Below are 19,975 nucleotides of genomic sequence, written 5' to 3' on the forward strand. Positions count from 1 at the left end.
CTTTTTCGCGCTGCATCTTGTCGTCACAGCGACTGCACTCCGGATATGCCTTATCAAAGTGCGTACAGGGCTCCCCCAAAGGCACCATGACAACACACATGTAACATCTTCTGGCCTGAGCGCGCTTCTCCTCCTCCACCTGCCGAGCGTTGATTGGTGTCCAAGACGACATGTCTGATGGAAGGTCAGAACCAAGTTTAATATCAGGGTGGATTCTACTTACTTTTTGGTAGAAATGTTTCGATGTGATAAAGTTGAAATGTTCTTATGTGATTGAGTGTGAGAAACTCGAGATGTTTTGATGTGATAAAGAGTAAAGAGAAGAAATAATGAAGACGGGGATTGTCTCTTTTGTAGTAAGAGGATGAGAAGATAAATCAAGCCATGGAAGTTATTTACAAGAGGCAATGGTATACTTTGGTTTGCAAGTGAAGCTGGACGTGAAGTCACCACTGAGAAGGAAGCCGCTACATTGCGCGCATTTCCTGAGTAAAGCATATAATACATCCCCGAATGGTCCCCCAAGAGGATTATAGGCATCCTCTGCGCCACAGGGGTTAAATCTATTTAAGTTTGTTAGAGAAAGTATTTGATCATCAGTATATTCGTCTGTCACTTGAGCTGCAGACACAGGACAATGGATGGGAGCATCTATAGACTTTGGGCAAGCCATTTAACTTCCCCTAGAAAGACATGGCGAGAGTTCTGCTGCCTTACGCAGTTCTATTTGACCAAGCATGCTGTTCTTGTGAGTCAACGAGGCACTGCACTGGCAAAGAGTGGCTTTATGTTCAGCATCTTGGAATCATTACAAGTACTATTCGAGGCATTGTGTGTAATTGGGGACCGATCTTCCCGATGGGGAATATGAAGAGTCCCCTTTGATACGAAAATCATGGCCATAATACGAAATTGATAAGGACCCATATGGTTGAGGCTCGACGGTGCCATGGCTTCATTATAGTTCACTACCCCTGAACTTGCGCGCGATTCGGAAGCAAAACAAGAAATTGACCAACAAGCTGCCAGGCTTCTACCATAAACTTTAGATTCATGCTGTTAGAGACCACATTTGGATAAGTTTATGGGAGTGGCATATTTTCTTGACAGCCTATGAGGGCCCACCTTTCAGAACCTTCGTTGCATGGTCTGTGAATGCCGCAGCTGCCTCACTTAGGTACTTATTGTTGCAGTTGTGAGGAAAACCAGTCGCGTTTCGAAAGAACTCGCTTGAGAAAGAATATCGCATGTGATTTTACGTGGTGTTATACAAAATCTAGCATACCTGCACTCTGGTGTCATGCAGTTGAGTCTCTGTCGAGGTTCAATGATAGGCACTTACACCGGTAACTACCTAAAAATAGCCTTGGTCAATGGTGATGTTTGTAGAGCAAAAAACAACAACTACATGTTTCGCAATCGAATTGTATTCTACTTCACCAAATAGAAAACTCTCCTGCCCATGAATGATCGGTCTCTTGATTGTCAAACATAAAAGTTATACCGTTGTTGAGAGTGGTGTGATCTCAAATGACGATAAATAAGGCGACGGATTGCCAGACACAGAGTCACAAACAGAAAGGATCTGAGACCGGAGACCCCCGGCAATCTGGATCGATCTAAACGAGCAAGGATTTATATAATACTAGTATAAGTATCAGGCGTCTTTCACGTGGAATTGTCATCCCACGCACGTTCTAAGCCTCAGCTGTTCCCATTCCCCGCAGCGCAACTCGCTGGAGCTGAGGGGCGATATCCCGAAGCCGACCGCCGCAGCCCGTGAGCCGCGACATCAGATCATTTCGGCATCTAAGTCAAGTGAGGGACGCTATCTTACCGAGGGACAACTCAGGAACACGACACGTAGTAGGGGAAACTGACGTGTTTGTCATGACGAGGCAAACACGCCAAGGCACTTTTTTTTTATTAGGGGCCTGAGTCTTTAAGCTTAAAGGCGCTGAGGTCCCCCCCACTGTAAGCCATTTAACGGGTTCAACATTTATGAATGCCACTTGCGTCAACCACCTTCAACGTCCACTTCAGGAACAGACAAAATCTCCGAATCACACTCCAACAAAGCAAGACACACATATTTATTAGTGGAAAGCCACCCAAGTCATGTGCATCGTACTTCTCACTACAGCGCATCCCGATTATGCATTGATCGCCATTGATAATCGGGACGAGTTCATTCTTAGGCCGACATCGCGGCCTCACTGGTGGACTCACGGTACATCTGGTCGACCAGTCTTGTCGTCACGGGATCTTCAACGAGCAGAGAAAGGAACATGGATGGGCATTAGCAAGGACGGTCTGATGGCTGTGCTCACCAATTACCGAGAAACAGATGTTCAGGACCAGAACCACCCTATTCATGCTGCCAAAAGCCGCGGCGGTATGGTCACCGCCTGGTTGGGAACACCACCCGAAGAGAGTCTCAAGGACAGCGTCCACAAACTGGTCGAGAACAATGGCGTCAAGGGCGTCGGCGGCTTTTCCATGGTTTGCGGCAAGCTGAGGAAGCAGACTCAAGGCATCGCTATTGTAAGCAACCGGGCGGGTAACGTCGAAGAGGTGCCTATCGTCGCCAAAGAGCGCGGTGAGATTTGGGGTCTGAGCAACACTGCCTTCGATGCGACAGGGAAACAAGAGGAATGGCCCAAGATCGCAATGGGCAAGAAGCTATTCCGCGAAGCTATCGATAAATCTGTTTCCGACAAGAAAACCAAGGATGACTTTGTTTCAGACCTCTTTGATGTTCTCAGCCACGACACACTACCCAGGAACGAGAACGCGAGTCTCGTCGAATACATCCACGAGCTCAAGAAGAGTGTCTTTATCCCATTGATCGGCGACGAGAAGCATCGAAAGGCAATGGAAGCGGCCATGGCGAAAGGACCCGGTGAATGGACAGACGATCAAGCAGCTGCTGAAGAGCTGATGTCCGAAGGTCGACCCGATCCAAGCACAACACCTATTATGGGTTTCGAGACTGGCATGTACGGCACCCAGCGACAGACTGTGGTTCTGGTCGATTGGGAGGGAAATGTAACGATGGTGGAGCGGGCGCTTTGGGATGGAAATGGCAATGCGGTGCCAAAGGGAGAAGGCGATTTCAAGTTTGAGTTTGAGATCAATGGATGGAATGACGAGTTTTGTAATGGAAGCACAAATGGTACGACTGGAGAGACGAATGGGCATTTGTAGACGGTGTTGAGAAGGTTGTCAGGCAGACGATGCATTAGATAAGATGCCTTGGATACTAAAGAATAGACAGGCACTTGATGCTAAGACCACGATGAGCTCCTGCAAAGCTCGTCACCTATTTTAGTGATAACAACAGCAGAAGCTCTTCTACAAGGCAGGGAAGAACTGCCCTGGGGAACGAGTTCCTCTAGCGCAAGCAGCCCGAGGTGACGGGATGCAGCTGTCGACAACTGTTCATCACTGGCAAAGCGCAAAGCTCGACCTGACACTGACACTGGCAAAACTTGACCACAGCACATCAAAACAAACCAAACCGAACCAGACGTCTCCAGGCAAGGCGTCCAAAAAACAACAACAACAATGGAGGCTTTTCGAAACAGCACTGGCTTCCAGAAATCCTCTTCTCGACTTCGTCTACCCACTCCATCTAATGTCTTCTCACGAGGAAAGAAGAAGCGTCCTGTGATCTCTGGCCCGATTGGACCTGTCAAGAACTCTCGAGGTCCTGACTTCACTCGAAGCGAAACCCTCATCATTGTTCCCACCATCAAGGATTGCAGTGGCTCGGACGAGTCCTTGTCAGACAAAGAAAACGTTGAAGCTAGGAAAGCAACTCGACGACTCTCTGCTAGCTTCTCGGCACATGGATCACTTGCTAGTCCCCCTACTGTCGCCAGGTCTGGGCTGACTGCAACTTCGAGTTGCAATCTGAACGCAGCCTCTTGTTTAACTTCAACAAAGACACGCATACCAACAACCAAATTTCATCTGCCCACAACAAAGAGAACCCTGAGCTCCCCGAAGCCTGGCCTCACTACTTCATCTTCGCATCAGTACCTTTCGAGTGCTGCCCCAGTCAAGCCTTTGCCGACAACCAGCTCATTCCACTCCATCTATGAGGACTTGAGCCTCGAGTCCACTGTCCAAGACGAGAACGTCCCCCCCTCCGACCATAAAAAGTCAGCTCCCCCGGAACATGCTTATCAGGGCACCTTTCAGAAGAACAAAAGTCATCTTCCAAAGTCACGAACATTGGCCGTTTTGAGCGATCTTAAAACATCCATCTCCCGATCTTCACTCAACTCTAAATTCTCCTCCTCCCGCGATTCCGATGACCCATCGTCTCGCAAAACATCTGCATCTTCAACAAGTAGCCTATTCGTATCGACTACCTCACGACTTGGATTATCGCGAGCATCTCTAGTTTCTCGATCTAGCAGCAGTTCCGGCACCACGGCGACAGAAGTGCAACCAGATCCCAGCCATATCACCACATCACAACCATCTGCATATTGGTCCGGGCGCTTTGTTTCTCTGCATGATCGTTTCTTAGCCGAAGAATACAGCAATGGGGAGTCCAACGCCTTGGACTCGAGTCCTGGGCATCCCTTTCAGTACCACGCAATGACCACCGATCGCGTGGCTGTCAACTCTCGTCCGACTCACCTCTCCCACTCCACCACCACATCGGCACTTACAAGCCTAACTGGAACAAAGCCTCGCACCCCACCATGCAATAAGGATGCTAGATGCCTGCGAATTTTTCAACACCTTGAAAGCCTTTGTACTACAAGCGAAGCACGCCGGTCACTGGTAGCCTGGCAGCAGTCATATGCCCGTCGTGTGGGAAAGCCACAACTCCTCCCTCAGGGGGGTCGCATGGAGGACAAGAGTCTGATGGGCAAGCTTTTTGGCACAAACCCCAACAAAGGAGGAAGGCGAAGCCTCCCAGTTATGAGCGAATCTCGCGTACCAATCGCCAGAAAGACGAAGCCAGTTCCTGTGGTTAGAGGACGCGGGAAGCGGGTTTCCATCAACTGAACGCTCTTTGTTGAGTGAAAAGCACGGACACACATGATTGTTCTTTGTTCTGAGCTCACTTATCATTGCTTCTATATTTTTGAAGTGTATAATAGTTGAAAGGGACATGTTACAGCCAACAGTTTGCATTGTTGTACACCTCTATGTTAGCGATTTGTTTCCTGATGGAGTCGCAAGGTGTCGAAACCTGAGCTGTTCGTTTTTATTAGGGAGTTTGTATTATGATTCAAGAGAAATGAAGGAAAGTAGGCAATGCTGTAGCTATAATAATTAATTTCTTTTTGATGTCTAATTATTTGTAACCTTGTGATACGAATGGAATGCTTATGATATGTTTCCGTATGCCGCCGAACACAGCTTTTGATGACTTTAGTGCAACAAATCCTTAGCTTAGGCTATTTAGACAATTTCTAGACAATTTCAATGCAGTAATTCGACTATCCTGGGTTTGTTTCGTTTTTATCAGAGGTCCCGAGGCCTCTCATCCCTATGCCGAGATGTTTTTGTGCAGAAGAGTTTAATTATTGTATCATGGTCGGATAAAATTCACAAAGTCTTCGTTCGCTCAAGTCATATTTGAACATTCTGGATACCGAAGTGCATTGGTTCTAGCCTGAAATGCAGTCACATACAACGCCAACCGTATCTTGGCCCCCCTTTCGAGTTGAAATATCGTTTTAGTGAATCCATCTAGATATCCCATCGACGCCAAAAACTCCAATGCTGTAGATCTCTTACCCTCTCCCCTGCGTTTTCCCATCTCGCCAAAGTATTCTCATTCCGTCTTCTTGCGAATCTTCATGTAGTCTCTAATCTGCTCGTGCTTGCTCGCAAAGAACATCTGTCTTGCATCATTCTTCCACACCAAAACACCCACCTCCTCGGCAAATCTTGAAATATCCTTGTATTCCCTATCGTCCTCAAATGACTTGAAAAGGAACCCGCTTGTTGTCTTCATGCGCTCGTTTTCGAGCTGCCATAGACGAATTTGATCGACGACTGTGGGGGGGAGAACGGGTTTGTTGTTTAGGGCTGCGGTGCGGTGCATTTGATCGTGTGCGTGCGCGGAGAGGTAGGATATGATCTGTTCGGCGGTGATGCCAAACTGAATGGCTTGTCGGATGGATTGGCGGGAGATGCGGCCGGCGACCATGTCGGGGAAGCGCATTGCGAGTTTGGTGAAGAGAGCCAGGACCGCGATTTGAAGTGTTGACTGGGTGTAGGCGTAAATACGGTAGTTGGTCTCGATAATCACACTGCCGCGCTGCTCGGTATTGGCGGCTGTAACGCTGCCCCCTGGTGCACTAGATTGGCCTGGCTGAAGAGCAGCTGCCGTCGCGGCTGCAACGCCATCACTAATGCTGCGAAGACTATTGCTGCTCGAAGTGAGGGTCGTAGCCAGACGAGTCGGGAAGAACATGGATCGTTTGTGGTTAGGGATGTATATCAACCCAAAGTCGACAAGCGAGGGCAACATGTTCTTGCGCTGTTCCGTCAGCGCATTCGTGTCGTACGCGCGACCAAGCTCCATGCTGGCAAGGACGAAGAGGAACGAGAGCATATCTGTAGCCTCCAGCCCAGCCATCTTATTCACCTCCATAGCCTCCAGCCAAAGCAACAGCAGCGTCCATACTTGCGCATTGGCCTCTTGCAGCAAAAAGGTAAAACCGGCTTGTGTGATACCAACGCTACCGCTTGCTTTACGATCAACAAGACGGCCCGCGACGAGGAGTTCTTTCACGCTCTTATTCGGTCCAGAAGATTCGCCGGCGCTCTTGTAGCCAACACTAGATACGACAAAGTGCAGGATGTCCTCCCATTTCTTCCGCGCGTAGCGGTCGAGGAAGGCGATGTCGATTTCGGGCGGGATTTGGAGTGTTGACGGTACGCCGAAGGAGTTATGTGTGCCGCCGCCTGATAGCGCGAGTCGAAGGGATAGTTTGAAGTTCGTAGTAAGTTGCATTTCCTGCGGTCGTTCCTTTGAAGGCGCCGTGATCGAAACGATGTGTAGAACGCGCAGGATCGACAACGCCTGGTCCTTTTGGCGCTTGTGGCTTGGTTTCACCCAGTCATCTAGATCGCTGAGGAGTATGGGCTTTGGAGAGTAGAGAATGCGCATGACAAAGGTCTTTGCTAGGGGGGTGTTAGAGATTGGGCGGGTGTAGTGGTTGTGGTGACGAACCAAGGTGCGGTAGCATGCGACGGAAGATGGCGAACGCGGTTGACGGTTGTTGGTAGAGCTTGCGGAAGGTCGTGCCGGGGAGTTTCTCGAGATACTCCGCGAGCTGGAGGGAGGGCGCTGGGCTGACTGACATGTTGGGCGACGGGGGGAGCGCTCTGTCAGTCAGTATTTAAGGGTGCTATCGCATGATCGATGGGTGTTGGAAAGGGACAGGATGCCTGGGTGAGCGTGGTTGACGGAAGAAACGTTGTCTGTTTCAGTACTTGTTGTAAAGTACCTAGTGAATGTTGTAGTCAAATAAGCGCGGGAGTATGTTGAATGTAAAGATACTAAAAGGCCCAAGATTTGAAGTCCTTTGAAAGTTCACGAAGCTATTGAGCACGAGCTCTCCAGGCACGATGAATTATTTTCGGGCTAGCGTTTAGCGACGCGGATTTAGCGGGAAAAGCTCGGTAAACGACGTCATACATGCACCCCAGGGCGATCGATCTACAGCCCCATCATCGACTTACAGCAACTCATTATAGCTGCGATTGTAAGCAGATGTAATAGCTTAGAACCGAAGAGAAAGAGAGAATGTTGTAGTGCAATAAAGTCCAACCAGACTCTAGAAGGATTCTAAGGATTAAGGACATGCTTGGCCGTGAAGATAGGCTGCACTCGGGGAGCAAGAAAAAGATTGGACCTTAATATAGGGCGTCAAAATAAATACAGTAAAAGATACCCTAAATTTAGGCTAAGTTACCCAAGCCTTTTTGTCATTCAGGATCAAGGTCCTGAGTTTTCTTTCCTCCCCTAGGCTGCATCGAGGAGGGTTGCTTCAGACTGACATGAACTTCTATATCATTGATCCTGGTAGATAACCAACTTCTATCCAATAGGGAATCGTTTACCTTCAACTCTGCTTTGAATGTACTTTGAGGCCAACATATCTGTCGTCAATGCCTTGGCGTAGTCAAGACTCTAGCTTCTATATATTCCCGCTGTGAAGCTAAAAGTTAGAGATAGTCGTTCCAACATTTCTCTTCCTAGCAAGATCCAGGATGGCGTTTCCAGCGGCGAGATCTGTGACACTCACGCCAATGCCCTTGTAGACGACGAAGCCTTCACTAATCCACTTCTTCAACTTCTCAACGCCTCCTTCAGGCTTCCTTTCAGACTCGTCATCTAGCCAATCCAAGATCTCTCCAATTTGAAGCAATCTCTCACCCTTGAGACCGCTCTGTATCACTTCTCCCGACTTGACCATTGCTTCTTCTAGGTCGTCGACAAGAATACTGCCTTCCGTACCGTGAGGGCTGTATGAGTCGTCGCGAGAGGCAGCATGGCGAAGCATTTCTGGGTCGAGTTCAATCATATCGGCTTGCCATGAACCTATGGCGCCGACGAAGGGTAATCTGCTTCGTTGGCCGTCACCCAAGATTGTCTTGAGAGGGAACAACGGGCTTATTGAACCAACTGTGCAGAACACTGCGTCAGCTGATGATAAGAGAGATGCCAGAGCCTCATCGTAATCAGCTTGAGCAGGATCCAGAACACCCAGAGTGGCAGAAGACTTCCAGTACTTTTGGTTTTCTTCTGTGACTGTCTTGACCAAATCCTTCGCACGGCCTACAGACCGGTTCACAATGGTGATCCTTTTGATCTCGGAACCTCTCAGAGCTAATGCAAGACGAGTATGCCAAAGCCCTTGCTTCCCCGCTCCAAAGACCACAATGTTCTCGGTATTCTTTCTCCAAGTCCATGGGATCAGAGCAGAAAGTGTCGTTCTGTAGCCGGTGGGCTCAGCTGCATTGAGTATACCAGTCGGCACACCTGCTGAATCACACAAAGACAAAAGCCCCCCAAGCGGACGATTCACCGTGTTGCCATCTGCGTCCTTGATTGGAGCCGGCGTAACCACGATCTTTGTGCCTACATAGTCTGGGGAAGTGAATGTGCGGAAGAGAGTCTTTTGCCCATTCGGTCGATTGACGAAGTCTGGTGTTGGCTGGTATTTCCCTTCGCCTTTGACAGAGAAGTCAATGAGGATGTTTTCTAGAGCATTCTTGAACTGAAGGACTTCATCTTTGGACAGAGATATGAGAAGATCTCGGATTTCGGCGTCGCCAAGAACGATGAGGTTGCTGGTCATTGTGCTGTGTCTGAAACAATGAATGAAGAATCTGATGAAGAATAGAGCTGTGTATATTTACTGAATCCTGATATGGGTATATAGACCTGGTGCTTATCTTAGTAGCTGACTGCGAAGTCGGCGTTGGAGGGGCAGAACGGCCAGCGTCGGTGCCGGTTAATGGTGCCGGTCTTGACCCCACGGCCGGCCGGGCCATCCGACTACGGATCGGCACCCGATATCCACCACAGACATGGTCTTGAGATGATAAGAACTGGCATTAACTTGGCAACATGTTCCTCGTAAAAGTGATATTCAATGGACTTCTAAGGTGCTTCGCTAATAACGAATTGTGGGACTACCTATTACTCAACTGCAGTAGCATTCTTACATCCACCCTGAAAGGACTTGAACGAATACTTTCTCGTGACAATCTCATTGTCATACCCAAACTCCACACCAGTTTGCAACGTATCATACCCTCCAGCCGTTGGTTTCCATCCCTTCTTTGTCAATCCAGCATATGGATCTTGAATGAAGGCCAACCAGTAATCCTGCATGGTATGACTGATCTTATACTCAAACGGGCCAGACTTATTCCGCGCGATATCATGGGTTCCAAAGATCAAAGGAAGCTCAGCAGTGTGAAAAGCGCCCTCATCTCCGGGCATGATGTTGGTGAAGTTTGATGAATACATATATCGCCAGGTCTGGGCGTTGGTTGAGGACCGCAGAGCTGTTTCGAAGTGTGCGGGACAACCAAAGGTACTGTCTGTGTGGACTTGCTCGGGTGGTGGTTTGACTGGAGGCTCGGCTGGCTCTCCACCAAAGTTCCATTCATCTCTGTTTGTGCCGATGATGGATGGCTAAGGGAGGCGTTAGTATGGTCATCTTTTACCTGATGTAAGAGAATGCGATTGAGAGCTTACTAGCTTAGGGATCCTGGATGATATAAGACGCTTCGAGTAGTCGGAGAACCTGGTTCTCTCGTCGACTACAGGGACAAAGCTCACTCCCGCTGTATTCTCGACCTTCTTCTGGATATCCTTGAATGGTGTTTTGCGGAGGCAATCAATTTGATTGTCTTTGTCACACTTGAACGCCTTTGCAATAGAGGTAAAGTTGGAGTGCGAGGAATCAGCATTGTTGATGGGTAAGAAGACACCCCCAGAATCCTGGATGTATGCATGGGCGATTGGGTCTTTAGGATACGCGTACTGATAGTATCCAACAGAAGCACCACCGGCACTCTGCCCCCAGAGAGTGATCCTCTTGGGATCTCCTCCGAATTGTGAGATGTTGTCGCGCACCCACTCAACAGCAAGACGTTGATCTAGAAGTCCCAAGTTTTGTTCCTTGGAGTCAAGACCCGCGGCATTAGGGAACCCAAAGATCCCCAGACGATAGCTATTTTATGGTTAGTGATGCAAGTGAGAAGGGATTGTCTTTACATACTTGAGACTGACGACTATGTGCTTCTGACTTCTTGCGATCCAGCGGGGAGGCACCTGGTAGTCAATATTACCACCGCCCTGCACGAAGAATGTAAGCGACTTCCGTTTCACTTATGGTAAACCAATGGGGGATCATACGGCACCAAAACCACCACCATGGATCCAAACCAAGACCGGGAGCTTTCCCTTGTTGCCTCCCCGAGGCTTGTATGGAGTCCAAACATTAACATACAGACAGTCTTCGCTTGTACTGTTAGGCTTGATCAGAAACTCAGGGCGCCATGGGCCACTGTTGGATGGTTCAGCTTGAGGACAAGCTGCGCCTTGATGCGATGCATCTAATGCTCCGAATCGCCCTTTGGCTACTGCAGGAGCCCATCGCCGTTTCCCAACTGGAGGTTCGGCATAAGGTATACCGAGGAATTGAGCCACATTAGGAAAAGACTCATCTGTAAAGCCTTTAACAACACCGTTATCCGTCTTTACAATTGTCGTATCAAGTGCAGAGACAAATAGAGTACCAATTCCAGCCCCAACGGCCAGCAGACGAGAAACACTCGGTAGAATCATCATGCAAGGAGGTACCAATGACGGCAATCGAACTCGTGGGACATGAAGCTGGTATCGCGAGTCATTTTGTATTCAAGCTTGAAGCATCCGATATTAAGGCCGAATGTCACCTTATACCCACAACCGAGGCACCAAGAAGCGGGGAATGAGGAGTGAAGCTTGCGATCTTCAATAAAATGGCCAGTTTTGGGAGTTGAGATCTTGATTTTTGGCATGACCTGGTGATAATCTGGGGTAGTGACATTGAGCGGTCATCAGAGTTTGACAATGAGTTTACACGATCCAAGCTTCTTTCTGTCCTCAGGTCATAGATTTATTTGACCTTCAATGACAAATATGTCAATCAACTGATAGTATTCAACGTCCTCATTCACTTCCATGTAAAGTATAACATCTTGCGTTCTGTCATTCGGGCTAAATTAATCCGAGCCGAACCGGAACGGGCAGTGTCTCATCCGACTACGGATCGCCAACCGATATCCCTCAACTTTACCCCAAATAAGACCCTTAATAAACCCCACGAATCTTAGTTCATGGCGGCTAAGCTAACCTTCGAATATGCGGAGAAGCTAAGCTTTCTGGAAGGTCGTCCCAGACTTTAGTCTGACAGCCAATGATGGAAGGTTTCGATAAACCTCAGATAGAAACGACGATGTCCTACGGTTGTTGATTCCGAGTTGTGATACTGTATAAGAGCTTGACTGTAAAGTTGATCTTCATCTGTAAATCATTAATTAGCGATTCAGCAATTTTTACTCACAACAAAGTGTCCTCTACCTCCTCAATATGCCCTTCAAGCGCAGCTTCAACACAGTAGGCGTCCACTGCGGCGGCGAAGTCTGCGACGTTGTAGTCGGTGGCGTTCGCGATGTCCCCGGCAAGACAATGTACGAGAAGATGATGCACTTCTGGAAACATGAAGACCACCTTAGGAACCTCCTCCTGAACGAACCCCGAGGCTGTTCCGCTATGTGCCACAACCTCGTATTGCCCCCTACGAACCCAGAAGCTGACTATGGCTTCATCATCATGGAGCATGAAGAGTACCCGCCCATGTCGGGAGCCAATACTGTTGCGACGGTGACATGCCTCCTAGAAACGGGCATGGTGACAATGCAGGAGCCTGAGACGGTTGTTAAGCTTGATGCGCCGGCTGGACTTGTTACTGCGTATGCAAAGTGTGAGAATGGGAAATGCAAGAGTGTCAGGTTTCATAACGTACCTGCTTTTGTGTTTGCCACTGATAAGGAGATCTCGGTACCGGAACTAGGTACGGTGAAAGTCGACATTGCCTATGGAGGGATGATCTACGTGCTGGTAGATGCTGCGTCAGTTGGTCTGAAGATCAAGACTACGGAGGGAGCCAAGCTTGTCAAAGTCGGAGAGCGTATCAAGAGAGCAGTCATGGAACAAACGGACCCAGTACATCCCGAAAACCCTGGTATCCACGGCGTCACAATCATCGAGTTCACGGAGCCTCTGTATGAGTACAAGGACGGAAAGGCAGCAAACAACACTGTTGTTGTGTCTCCCGGGCGCTTAGATCGAAGTCCCTGCGGAACAGGAACATGTGCAAGGCTAGCAGTTCTCCATGCAAAAGGAGAGCTGAAGGAGGGCGAGAACTTTTTCCATCGTGGTATCACTGGGACAGAATTTGTTGGCCGAGTGGAGGGAACAACCAAGGTTGGCGAGTATTCTGCGATTTATCCCTCTGTTGAAGGACAGGCTTGGATAACAAGCTTCAAGCAAGTTGTGTTGGATTCCACAGACCCCTTCCCTGAAGGGTTTCGCGTAGGTGATACATGGCATCTGGACCCTGAAGAGTAGATATGTTTCAACCTAATAAAAAAGACTTAGGTAAACTTAGGCAACTTTGATAAAATTGAGAAACCTCAAGAATAACGATACAGGAGCCGGCCGGTTTATTGCGGGTATCCTTACCCTCTGAATCCGGAATTGTGGCATCCAGTGCCAGCCTGGGACGTTTGGTGTTCTTTCAACTAAAATTTCCATCCCTCTTCTGCATCGCAGAATGAGTGGTATTCATGGCTCTTCTGCGAGGGTCTTGCTGTCAATATCCATCATCACCTGGCCGCGCCATCACAGAGGTAGGTGACCGGGGTTGGTGGTTCGAGAACAGATGGAGACGAGGTAGGCTCGAACTACGCAGTGTCAAGTGCTGCATTGTAGTTCTGTTCAAGTCCTAGTCAGTATTCGTAATTACCTTGTGGAATAGACGACTTGTAACTCACCTGGTGCTCAACGTTTCCCAAATGCACCCTAAGATTATGGGCATTGTGCTGGTTCTTTCTATGACATTTCATGCCAATAGCGCGGCAAACATACTGGCCCCCAAGCGACAAATAAACTTGTACATTAGGTAGATGGGCGTACAAGGTCCATGGAGATGCTCTCGGGCAGTCACAGCTGTTCGCTGGACTCGGACTGCTCGCTTGGCTTCGGCTTCAACTGAAGCCACTAGCTCACTCACTATTATTGGGCTTATCAGCTTCTTGCTCCAGTAAACAAGTAAATATAAGCTATTACAAGCTTATGGAAATGTGGTCGTGAATACTTACTTGGGAGAGGCGGCGGAGAAGGAGGTGGTGGGCTTGGGGTTGGCGGTTGATTCATGTCTGGTTCTTTGTCAGGAAGGACCACACCCAAAGACTCGTCAACAATCCTCCAATCTCTGAGAGCATCTTTCGAAGATTGGTTTGATATCATGGGATAGGTAGTAAAGTAGTTGTGGGAAAAAAAAAGGTTGGCAGTGTGTTCATGGATAAGGAAAAGCTGGCTGCTTATGTGGAAGGAACGATATGGCGGCAGGTACACGGTTCAATTCTTGGGGAGGAAGGAACGGCACACCTCAAATTTACGTCTAGAAACTCAGGTACCGTCCAGCAGCCTGTAAACCAGCGTGTACCTCTTCACGCTTCGCCAGTGGACGACACAAGACTTACTTATTCACTATGCCCGCAAGGACTTATCAACAATCATATTGGGGGTACATATTACCAGCGCAGTATTGGCCGCTTAAAATGTCTACGCTGTACGTCTAGAACTTCTCGAGGTGGTTGATTGCCGCTCAGCAGTATACTTTGTTCCCGGCCTTTGTCTCCGGGCGATACTTACACCAGGGCCTTTCGACGATCTTTCCGCCATATAAGAAGCCCTTTTCTGGACAAGTTAGATCACAACTGAGACAGCCCGAAAAACAGTCAAGCTGTGAATTGGAAGTTTAGATACTCCAGAGCGCCACTACACAATGATATTACATAACTCATGGTTAGTACGAGATTAGATAGAAGTAAACAAGCGTGAGTCAGGATCATATGATGTAACAATGGTGGACTAGCCCAGTAAGCAATTCTCCCTTCCAAATATCTGCTTAGACCCAATTCAGCTATATGGCTACCTGTAAAGTACACTGATACATGTTCCACGAGTACATACGACACTATCAACTAGCCATTGCATTCAGCAGCATAACAGACACCTTGTCACGCAACCTTTCCTGGATCCAACCGGGGAACCCGCGTATCATAGAAGTCCAGGCCGAGGAATTTGGTACGACGATTTGAGCTCCATGCCCAGTATAAAGTTGTTTCACAACACCATCAGCGACACACTCTGCAGATATCGTGGTATCCTTCATTTTCCCCTTGGCGATGAGGTCTGCAATCAACGGTGTCTTTACCCAAGTCGGATGAATGATGCTATGAACTATTAGTCACACTGCAAAGCAAGTACACGCACTCTATCGTAACATACCTAGCTCGCACCACTGGTGCTTTGTAAATATGTCTCAGCTCCTGCAGCAAACCCTCGTGGAACGCGAGGAGTCCAGACTTGGTACATCCGTAATCGACATTAGAAGCCTGAGTAGCAAAAGAAGCCATACTACCAACGTTGACGATGTGGCCATGGTTTCTTCGTATCATAGCAGGCAGGAAGTGTTTGACAAGTAATATCGGTGCTATCATATTCACGTCAAAGACTTTGCGGATCTTGGACTCGGGACAAGCGAGAATAGACATGGCGTTGCCAATTCCAGCATTGTTAATGAGAACGGTTGGGTCGCCATGTTCAGAGACAATCTGCTTGGAGACTTTGGAGATTTCAATGGGGTCGGAGAGGTCTGCTGAGCAGAAAGACACGTTGGGGGCTAGAACCTGTCAGTTTAGTGCTGAGAAGTCGTGATGTTGACTTACGAAGTTGATAGCCTGGAGCATTCAAATCAACAATTATGACCTTTATGTGCTTCTTTGCAAGCTTGAGGACAATCTCTTTGCCAATACCGCTGCTACCGCCAGTGACAACAACGACTTCTTTTGTCCAGTCCCAACTGCTGTCGGTAAGGTAATTATTGACCTTTCTCCTGGTTAACCAGGCGTTGAAACGCGGGATCAAGCCTATCAAGAATACTGCAGCAGCTCCGGTCAGGATATTCCTATTCTTGGCCAATTCTACTACCTGGCCTAGGGTGGCCTTGTCTAGCTTGGGTAATGACATGGTGAGTGGGTGATAGTGTGATTGCGACAACTCCGAAACAGTTGTTCACAGGGCGATATAGATCGAATAGGAACTCAAGAATGGAAAATTTTATTCGGATATAAAATTGTTAATCATTAATGTGTATTGCCCTTCTTGACGCCAAGGGGTGCGCGGCTCAGGCGATATAATTTGCCATGGTGTTGAAATGCCGAGGGATCGTTCCCGAGGGACAGCCTTGGCTAAGAATCATGCCTTCACCTTGGAGCTGAGGGGTTCCTTTGTTGGATACACCTATTTGTATGTTGTTTCGCATTTAAGTAAATTCTTGAATCAACCATTTCTGCTCAATAGACTAACCGCTAATAATTATTCTCAAGTTTATCCTCTCACGCGAAAATGGCTACTCACAAAGACGTTGATATTCCCACTTATGATGGCCTGAAGCTCAAGGGAACTCTGTTCTCTGTCGGTCAGAAAAAGCCATGTATTATCATGTCAAGCGGAGTAAGTCAGAATTGTTACTAGATTCTATCCTTCACTAAATCGCCCTTCTACGCAGTGGTCAGGACTGCGATCCCATTTTCTGCCCGAGTTTGCAGCACGATTTAACAAAGCTGGCTATGGTGTTCTAACCTACGATAACCGGTGTTGGGGAGATAGCGAAGGTCTTCCCCGGGAACAGGTCGATCCAACCTTGCAAACACGCGATTACCTCGACGTCTTCAACTTTGCGGTCACTCAGCCCGAAGTAGACCCTACCAAAGTCATCTACTGGGGGCCTAGTATGTCCGGCGGAAACGCCATCTGCGCAGCAGCAGTGAACCACAATATTGCTGGCGTCATCTTGCAAGTCCCCTTCATCTCAGGCGAGTGGCTCTCTCGTATGCCAGGCGCTTCGACAAGCTTACTCCTCGGCGAACGCGCCAAGGCCACAGCGGAAGGGTCTCCCTCCAAGATCCCCAACTTCCCCAGTTCCCTTGATGAGCTTAACAGCGGCGCCTCACAAGCTGTTCTCAAGGATCCGCAGTCGATTCCATTTATTGGTGAAATGGAACAGCGAGGACTTGACTGGTCTAAGACGTGTACGGTGCAGAGTCTAACATACGCTCTGCTTCACGAGCCACTGGCTTATATCCATCGTATCTCGCCGACGCCTATGTTGATGATCGTTGCTGATCAGGATGTTACGACGCAGCCTCATTTGCAGCTCGAGGCTTATAACAAGGCACTGGAACCAAAGAAGCTTGTTGTTCTCAAGGGCATGGGTCACTTTTCACCTTACTTTGGTACGCCTTTTGAGGAAAACGTGCAGGCCCAGATTTCATATCTCGATGAGCTCTTTGCGTGATATGGGATACGACAAGGACTGGAGAAGGTAGCATAGAGTAAAGTAGATAGATCAATCCCGAAATACGTTATTGTTATAGAACACGACTAATGTGGATTGTATTGAAGGCGATCTGATGCTAGGAGAGCTTGTCGAGCATTGTCAAGTTCCAAGGTTTTCTTCTATTACTCCTAACGTACTCTCCAGTCAGAAGAACTGGTTATTGAGGATGCCCTTTACCTTCTGGAAAGCGCAAGGCATGCCAAGGCACCCTGGCTCAATTAGAGAGGTTGATCTTTCGTAATTGCAAAACATTCTGGTGTGAAGAATATATCCAATGGGTCAAGCTATAGCTATATTTATTCTCTTAGTTATCTGTTTAGAAACAACCGCACTGAAACAGGAGAAACACTCTATTACGAGCCCAACTCATTGAAAGAACTCATTGATCGCCACCTATGACACATCAATCGCCCATGATTGACTCTATAGCTTAGGCGTAGCACCCACTGACTTCCCCTTCTCTCTTTCTTGCAAGACACGTCTAAGGATCTTACCACTAGGGCTCTTGGGAATAGTTTCGATAAACTCCACACCACCCTGAAGCCACTTGTACTTTGCCTTGTGACTCCCAACATATTCGCAAATCGCGGTCTTTACCTCTTCGTCAGACTTAGTACCCGTGCCAACATCCTTCACCACAAAGGCCTTGGGCACTTCCCCGGCGAAATCGTCAGGAACAGGGATGACTGCACAATCTGCAACGAAGGGATGAGAGAGAATATGGGCCTCGAGCTCCGCAGGAGCCACTTGGTTTCCCTGTTGTTTCCATCAGTTGTGCTTATGTTTAATGCGAATTGATGGGCTGTAGATACCTTAACTTTAATCAGCTCTTTAATTCGGTCGACAATAACGATGTGCTCTGCACCAAGAGGTGACAGACGTACGACAACGACGTCACCTGTTCGAAGCCATCGGCCGTCCTCATCCCATACAAAGGTCTCTGCTGTGGCTTTGGCATTGTTCATATAACCGAGGCAGATGTTTGGAGATTGGACGAAGAGTTCGCCTGGCTTCTCAAGCTCAGTTACTTCCTTGCCAGCCTCATCGATAACCTTGCATCGGGTACCCAATATGATTGACCCAGAAGTGCCGTGGAAAATGTCATGCTCGCTTGTGGTGCAAACAGCAGGACTACTTTCCGTCAAACCTGGAAGATCAAGTAGTGTCAGTTATTATCCCAGGAATCCATTCGGTGCACATCGTCTTTCTTACCATAACCCTGCCCAACTTTCCATCTTGGCCATGACTGCTGCATACTCTCGATTGTCTTGGCCCCGAGGGGTGCAGCACCTGAAGTAACCCATTCTATGCTACTCAAGTCGTATGAATCGCATTTCCCTTTGTTCTGAAGTAGCTGGATGGCGATAGGTGGGACCTGAACAGTTTCCAGGTCAGTTGGATACAAGGGCAGTGTGTAAAAGAACAACCTACAAGCGGTAAATGGCGGACTTTGTACTTTTGTATGGCTGCGAGCATGTGGCCTAGATTGTATCGTGGAAGCACGACGACCTCATCGCCATGCCACGGCATTATGTGAGAGATGATGACTAGTCCATAGATGTGGCTGAATGGCAGCAGACCCAGCCCGACCTGTGTCTCAATACCAGCTAATTTCCGCCCATAGCTCTCATACGCGACTTGCAAGGCAATGTTACTGATGATGTTGTAGTGAGATAGCATGACACCTTTCTAAACCCATATTAGCATTTGCCAGAAGGAACTGTCGATTATGCAGCGTCAGAAAACTAACCGGAAGGCCAGAGGTTCCGCTAGAGAAGCAAATATAGGCAACCTGTCGTTTTCCTTGCTCCTTGACCCATCGCAACGGTGGGAGCGGAGGCAATTGTCTTCCTTCATCTATCAACGCAGATAGGGCAACAAACTTGTTGTTATTTGTTTGACCAGGCATATCGAGGATGAAAATATGGTCCTTGGAGATATTTGCCGCTGCCGCTGCCTCCAGAGCCACGGGAAGGAGAGGCATACAGGTGAATAAGGCGTTTGCACTTGTCGAACGGAGTTGATGTGTAAGTTCAGAGACGCTATATGCTGCATTTGCAGGCGAAGCAATGGCGTTAAGACGATGCAATGCGTGGGTCAACGGAACGTAATCGATCTAATGCAAACAAAATCCAGTCAGTCATTACCTCCAGCATTTCCCAGGATTCTGGGCTTAAACTTACCGTGTTCCAAGAAAAAACACAAGCCACCTTATCCCATTCCGAGCCGTTCGAAACGCTCCAATCGAGTCGTTTTGCTATGGCCTTGGCCATAGAGTCCACCCTTTCTCGGACCTCAGCAACATTATACGTCTGGCCTGTCAAACCACAAGTGTATGGGTTGCGGGACAGGTCCAACGATTTGCGGCCATGTTTTTCCGAATACATGAATTCTTCGACTGTGATGCTGTCGGGGAGAGGCACTGAAGGGAGGGCTTGCGCCCATGCTGGTGATTCGAAGACCATGATAGCTTCAGCTGAACCCAAGGAAGAATCGGTAGACAATAGTAGTGAAACTGGAGATTCGTCTGGAGATACGACTATATTCTACGTCCAGACTCTTTGCCTTGGGGCTATTCGAAACGCGACCCTCGGGACTGTTGCCTCGGCATTAAGTCGACACACTCACACTGTACTGATGGATCTCGTGCAACAGCCCCGTTTCCTTTTACCTTGGGAAATTTCTGATTCTGTGATGATCTTATGATCATTATTTTGTACTCCCTCGGTAGTGCCGAGTTA

The 19,975-nt window shown here is 48.3% G+C and overlaps 10 protein-coding genes across 10 annotated transcripts; 4 read left to right on the forward strand and 6 right to left on the reverse strand.

Annotated features, from left to right (window-relative positions):
* Nucleotides 1-2,118: 2,118 nt before the first annotated feature.
* On the forward strand, nt 2,119-3,207 carry FMAN_09350 (uncharacterized protein; the record flags this gene model as incomplete). Its single annotated transcript, XM_041830182.1, has 1 exon — nt 2,119-3,207. The coding sequence occupies one exon, from the start codon at nt 2,119-2,121 to the stop codon at nt 3,205-3,207; it is 1,089 nt and encodes a 362-aa protein (XP_041680870.1).
* A 360-nt stretch (nt 3,208-3,567) lies between these two features.
* Nucleotides 3,568-5,028, forward strand: FMAN_09351 (uncharacterized protein; the record flags this gene model as incomplete). Its single annotated transcript, XM_041830183.1, has 1 exon — nt 3,568-5,028. One exon carries the CDS (start codon nt 3,568-3,570, stop codon nt 5,026-5,028), a length of 1,461 nt encoding a protein of 486 aa, XP_041680871.1.
* Nucleotides 5,029-5,803: 775 nt separating this feature from the next.
* Nucleotides 5,804-7,343, reverse strand: FMAN_09352 (uncharacterized protein; the record flags this gene model as incomplete). The annotated part of the gene is made up of 2 exons (XM_041830184.1): nt 5,804-7,161; nt 7,211-7,343. The coding sequence occupies 2 exons, from the start codon at nt 7,341-7,343 to the stop codon at nt 5,804-5,806; spliced, it is 1,491 nt and encodes a 496-aa protein (XP_041680872.1).
* Nucleotides 7,344-8,201: 858 nt separating this feature from the next.
* Nucleotides 8,202-9,344, reverse strand: FMAN_09353 (uncharacterized protein; the record flags this gene model as incomplete). The annotated part of the gene is made up of 1 exon (XM_041830185.1): nt 8,202-9,344. One exon carries the CDS (start codon nt 9,342-9,344, stop codon nt 8,202-8,204), a length of 1,143 nt encoding a protein of 380 aa, XP_041680873.1.
* Nucleotides 9,345-9,688: 344 nt separating this feature from the next.
* Nucleotides 9,689-11,347, reverse strand: FMAN_16104 (uncharacterized protein; the record flags this gene model as incomplete). The annotated part of the gene is made up of 4 exons (XM_041830186.1): nt 9,689-10,189; nt 10,253-10,730; nt 10,779-10,855; nt 10,916-11,347. 4 exons carry the CDS (start codon nt 11,345-11,347, stop codon nt 9,689-9,691), a joined length of 1,488 nt encoding a protein of 495 aa, XP_041680874.1.
* A 786-nt stretch (nt 11,348-12,133) lies between these two features.
* Nucleotides 12,134-13,174, forward strand: FMAN_09354 (putative proline racemase; the record flags this gene model as incomplete). Its single annotated transcript, XM_041830188.1, has 1 exon — nt 12,134-13,174. The coding sequence occupies one exon, from the start codon at nt 12,134-12,136 to the stop codon at nt 13,172-13,174; it is 1,041 nt and encodes a 346-aa protein (XP_041680875.1).
* Nucleotides 13,175-13,509: 335 nt separating this feature from the next.
* On the reverse strand, nt 13,510-14,074 carry FMAN_09355 (uncharacterized protein; the record flags this gene model as incomplete). The annotated part of the gene is made up of 3 exons (XM_041830189.1): nt 13,510-13,539; nt 13,600-13,799; nt 13,927-14,074. The coding sequence occupies 3 exons, from the start codon at nt 14,072-14,074 to the stop codon at nt 13,510-13,512; spliced, it is 378 nt and encodes a 125-aa protein (XP_041680876.1).
* A 736-nt stretch (nt 14,075-14,810) lies between these two features.
* FMAN_09356 (uncharacterized protein) lies at nt 14,811-15,862 on the reverse strand (the record flags this gene model as incomplete). The annotated part of the gene is made up of 3 exons (XM_041830190.1): nt 14,811-15,066; nt 15,122-15,515; nt 15,562-15,862. The coding sequence occupies 3 exons, from the start codon at nt 15,860-15,862 to the stop codon at nt 14,811-14,813; spliced, it is 951 nt and encodes a 316-aa protein (XP_041680877.1).
* A 378-nt stretch (nt 15,863-16,240) lies between these two features.
* FMAN_09357 (uncharacterized protein) lies at nt 16,241-17,192 on the forward strand (the record flags this gene model as incomplete). The annotated part of the gene is made up of 2 exons (XM_041830191.1): nt 16,241-16,348; nt 16,404-17,192. The coding sequence occupies 2 exons, from the start codon at nt 16,241-16,243 to the stop codon at nt 17,190-17,192; spliced, it is 897 nt and encodes a 298-aa protein (XP_041680878.1).
* A 465-nt stretch (nt 17,193-17,657) lies between these two features.
* Nucleotides 17,658-19,699, reverse strand: FMAN_09358 (putative phenylacetyl-CoA ligase; the record flags this gene model as incomplete). The annotated part of the gene is made up of 6 exons (XM_041830192.1): nt 17,658-17,990; nt 18,047-18,381; nt 18,447-18,609; nt 18,666-18,923; nt 18,985-19,350; nt 19,418-19,699. The coding sequence occupies 6 exons, from the start codon at nt 19,697-19,699 to the stop codon at nt 17,658-17,660; spliced, it is 1,737 nt and encodes a 578-aa protein (XP_041680879.1).
* Between the last annotated feature and the right edge of the window lie 276 nt (nt 19,700-19,975).

This window comes from Fusarium mangiferae (genome assembly GCF_900044065.1).
Source record: "Fusarium mangiferae strain MRC7560 genome assembly, contig: FMAN_scaffold004, whole genome shotgun sequence".
Lineage (NCBI taxonomy): Eukaryota > Fungi > Ascomycota > Sordariomycetes > Hypocreales > Nectriaceae > Fusarium > Fusarium mangiferae.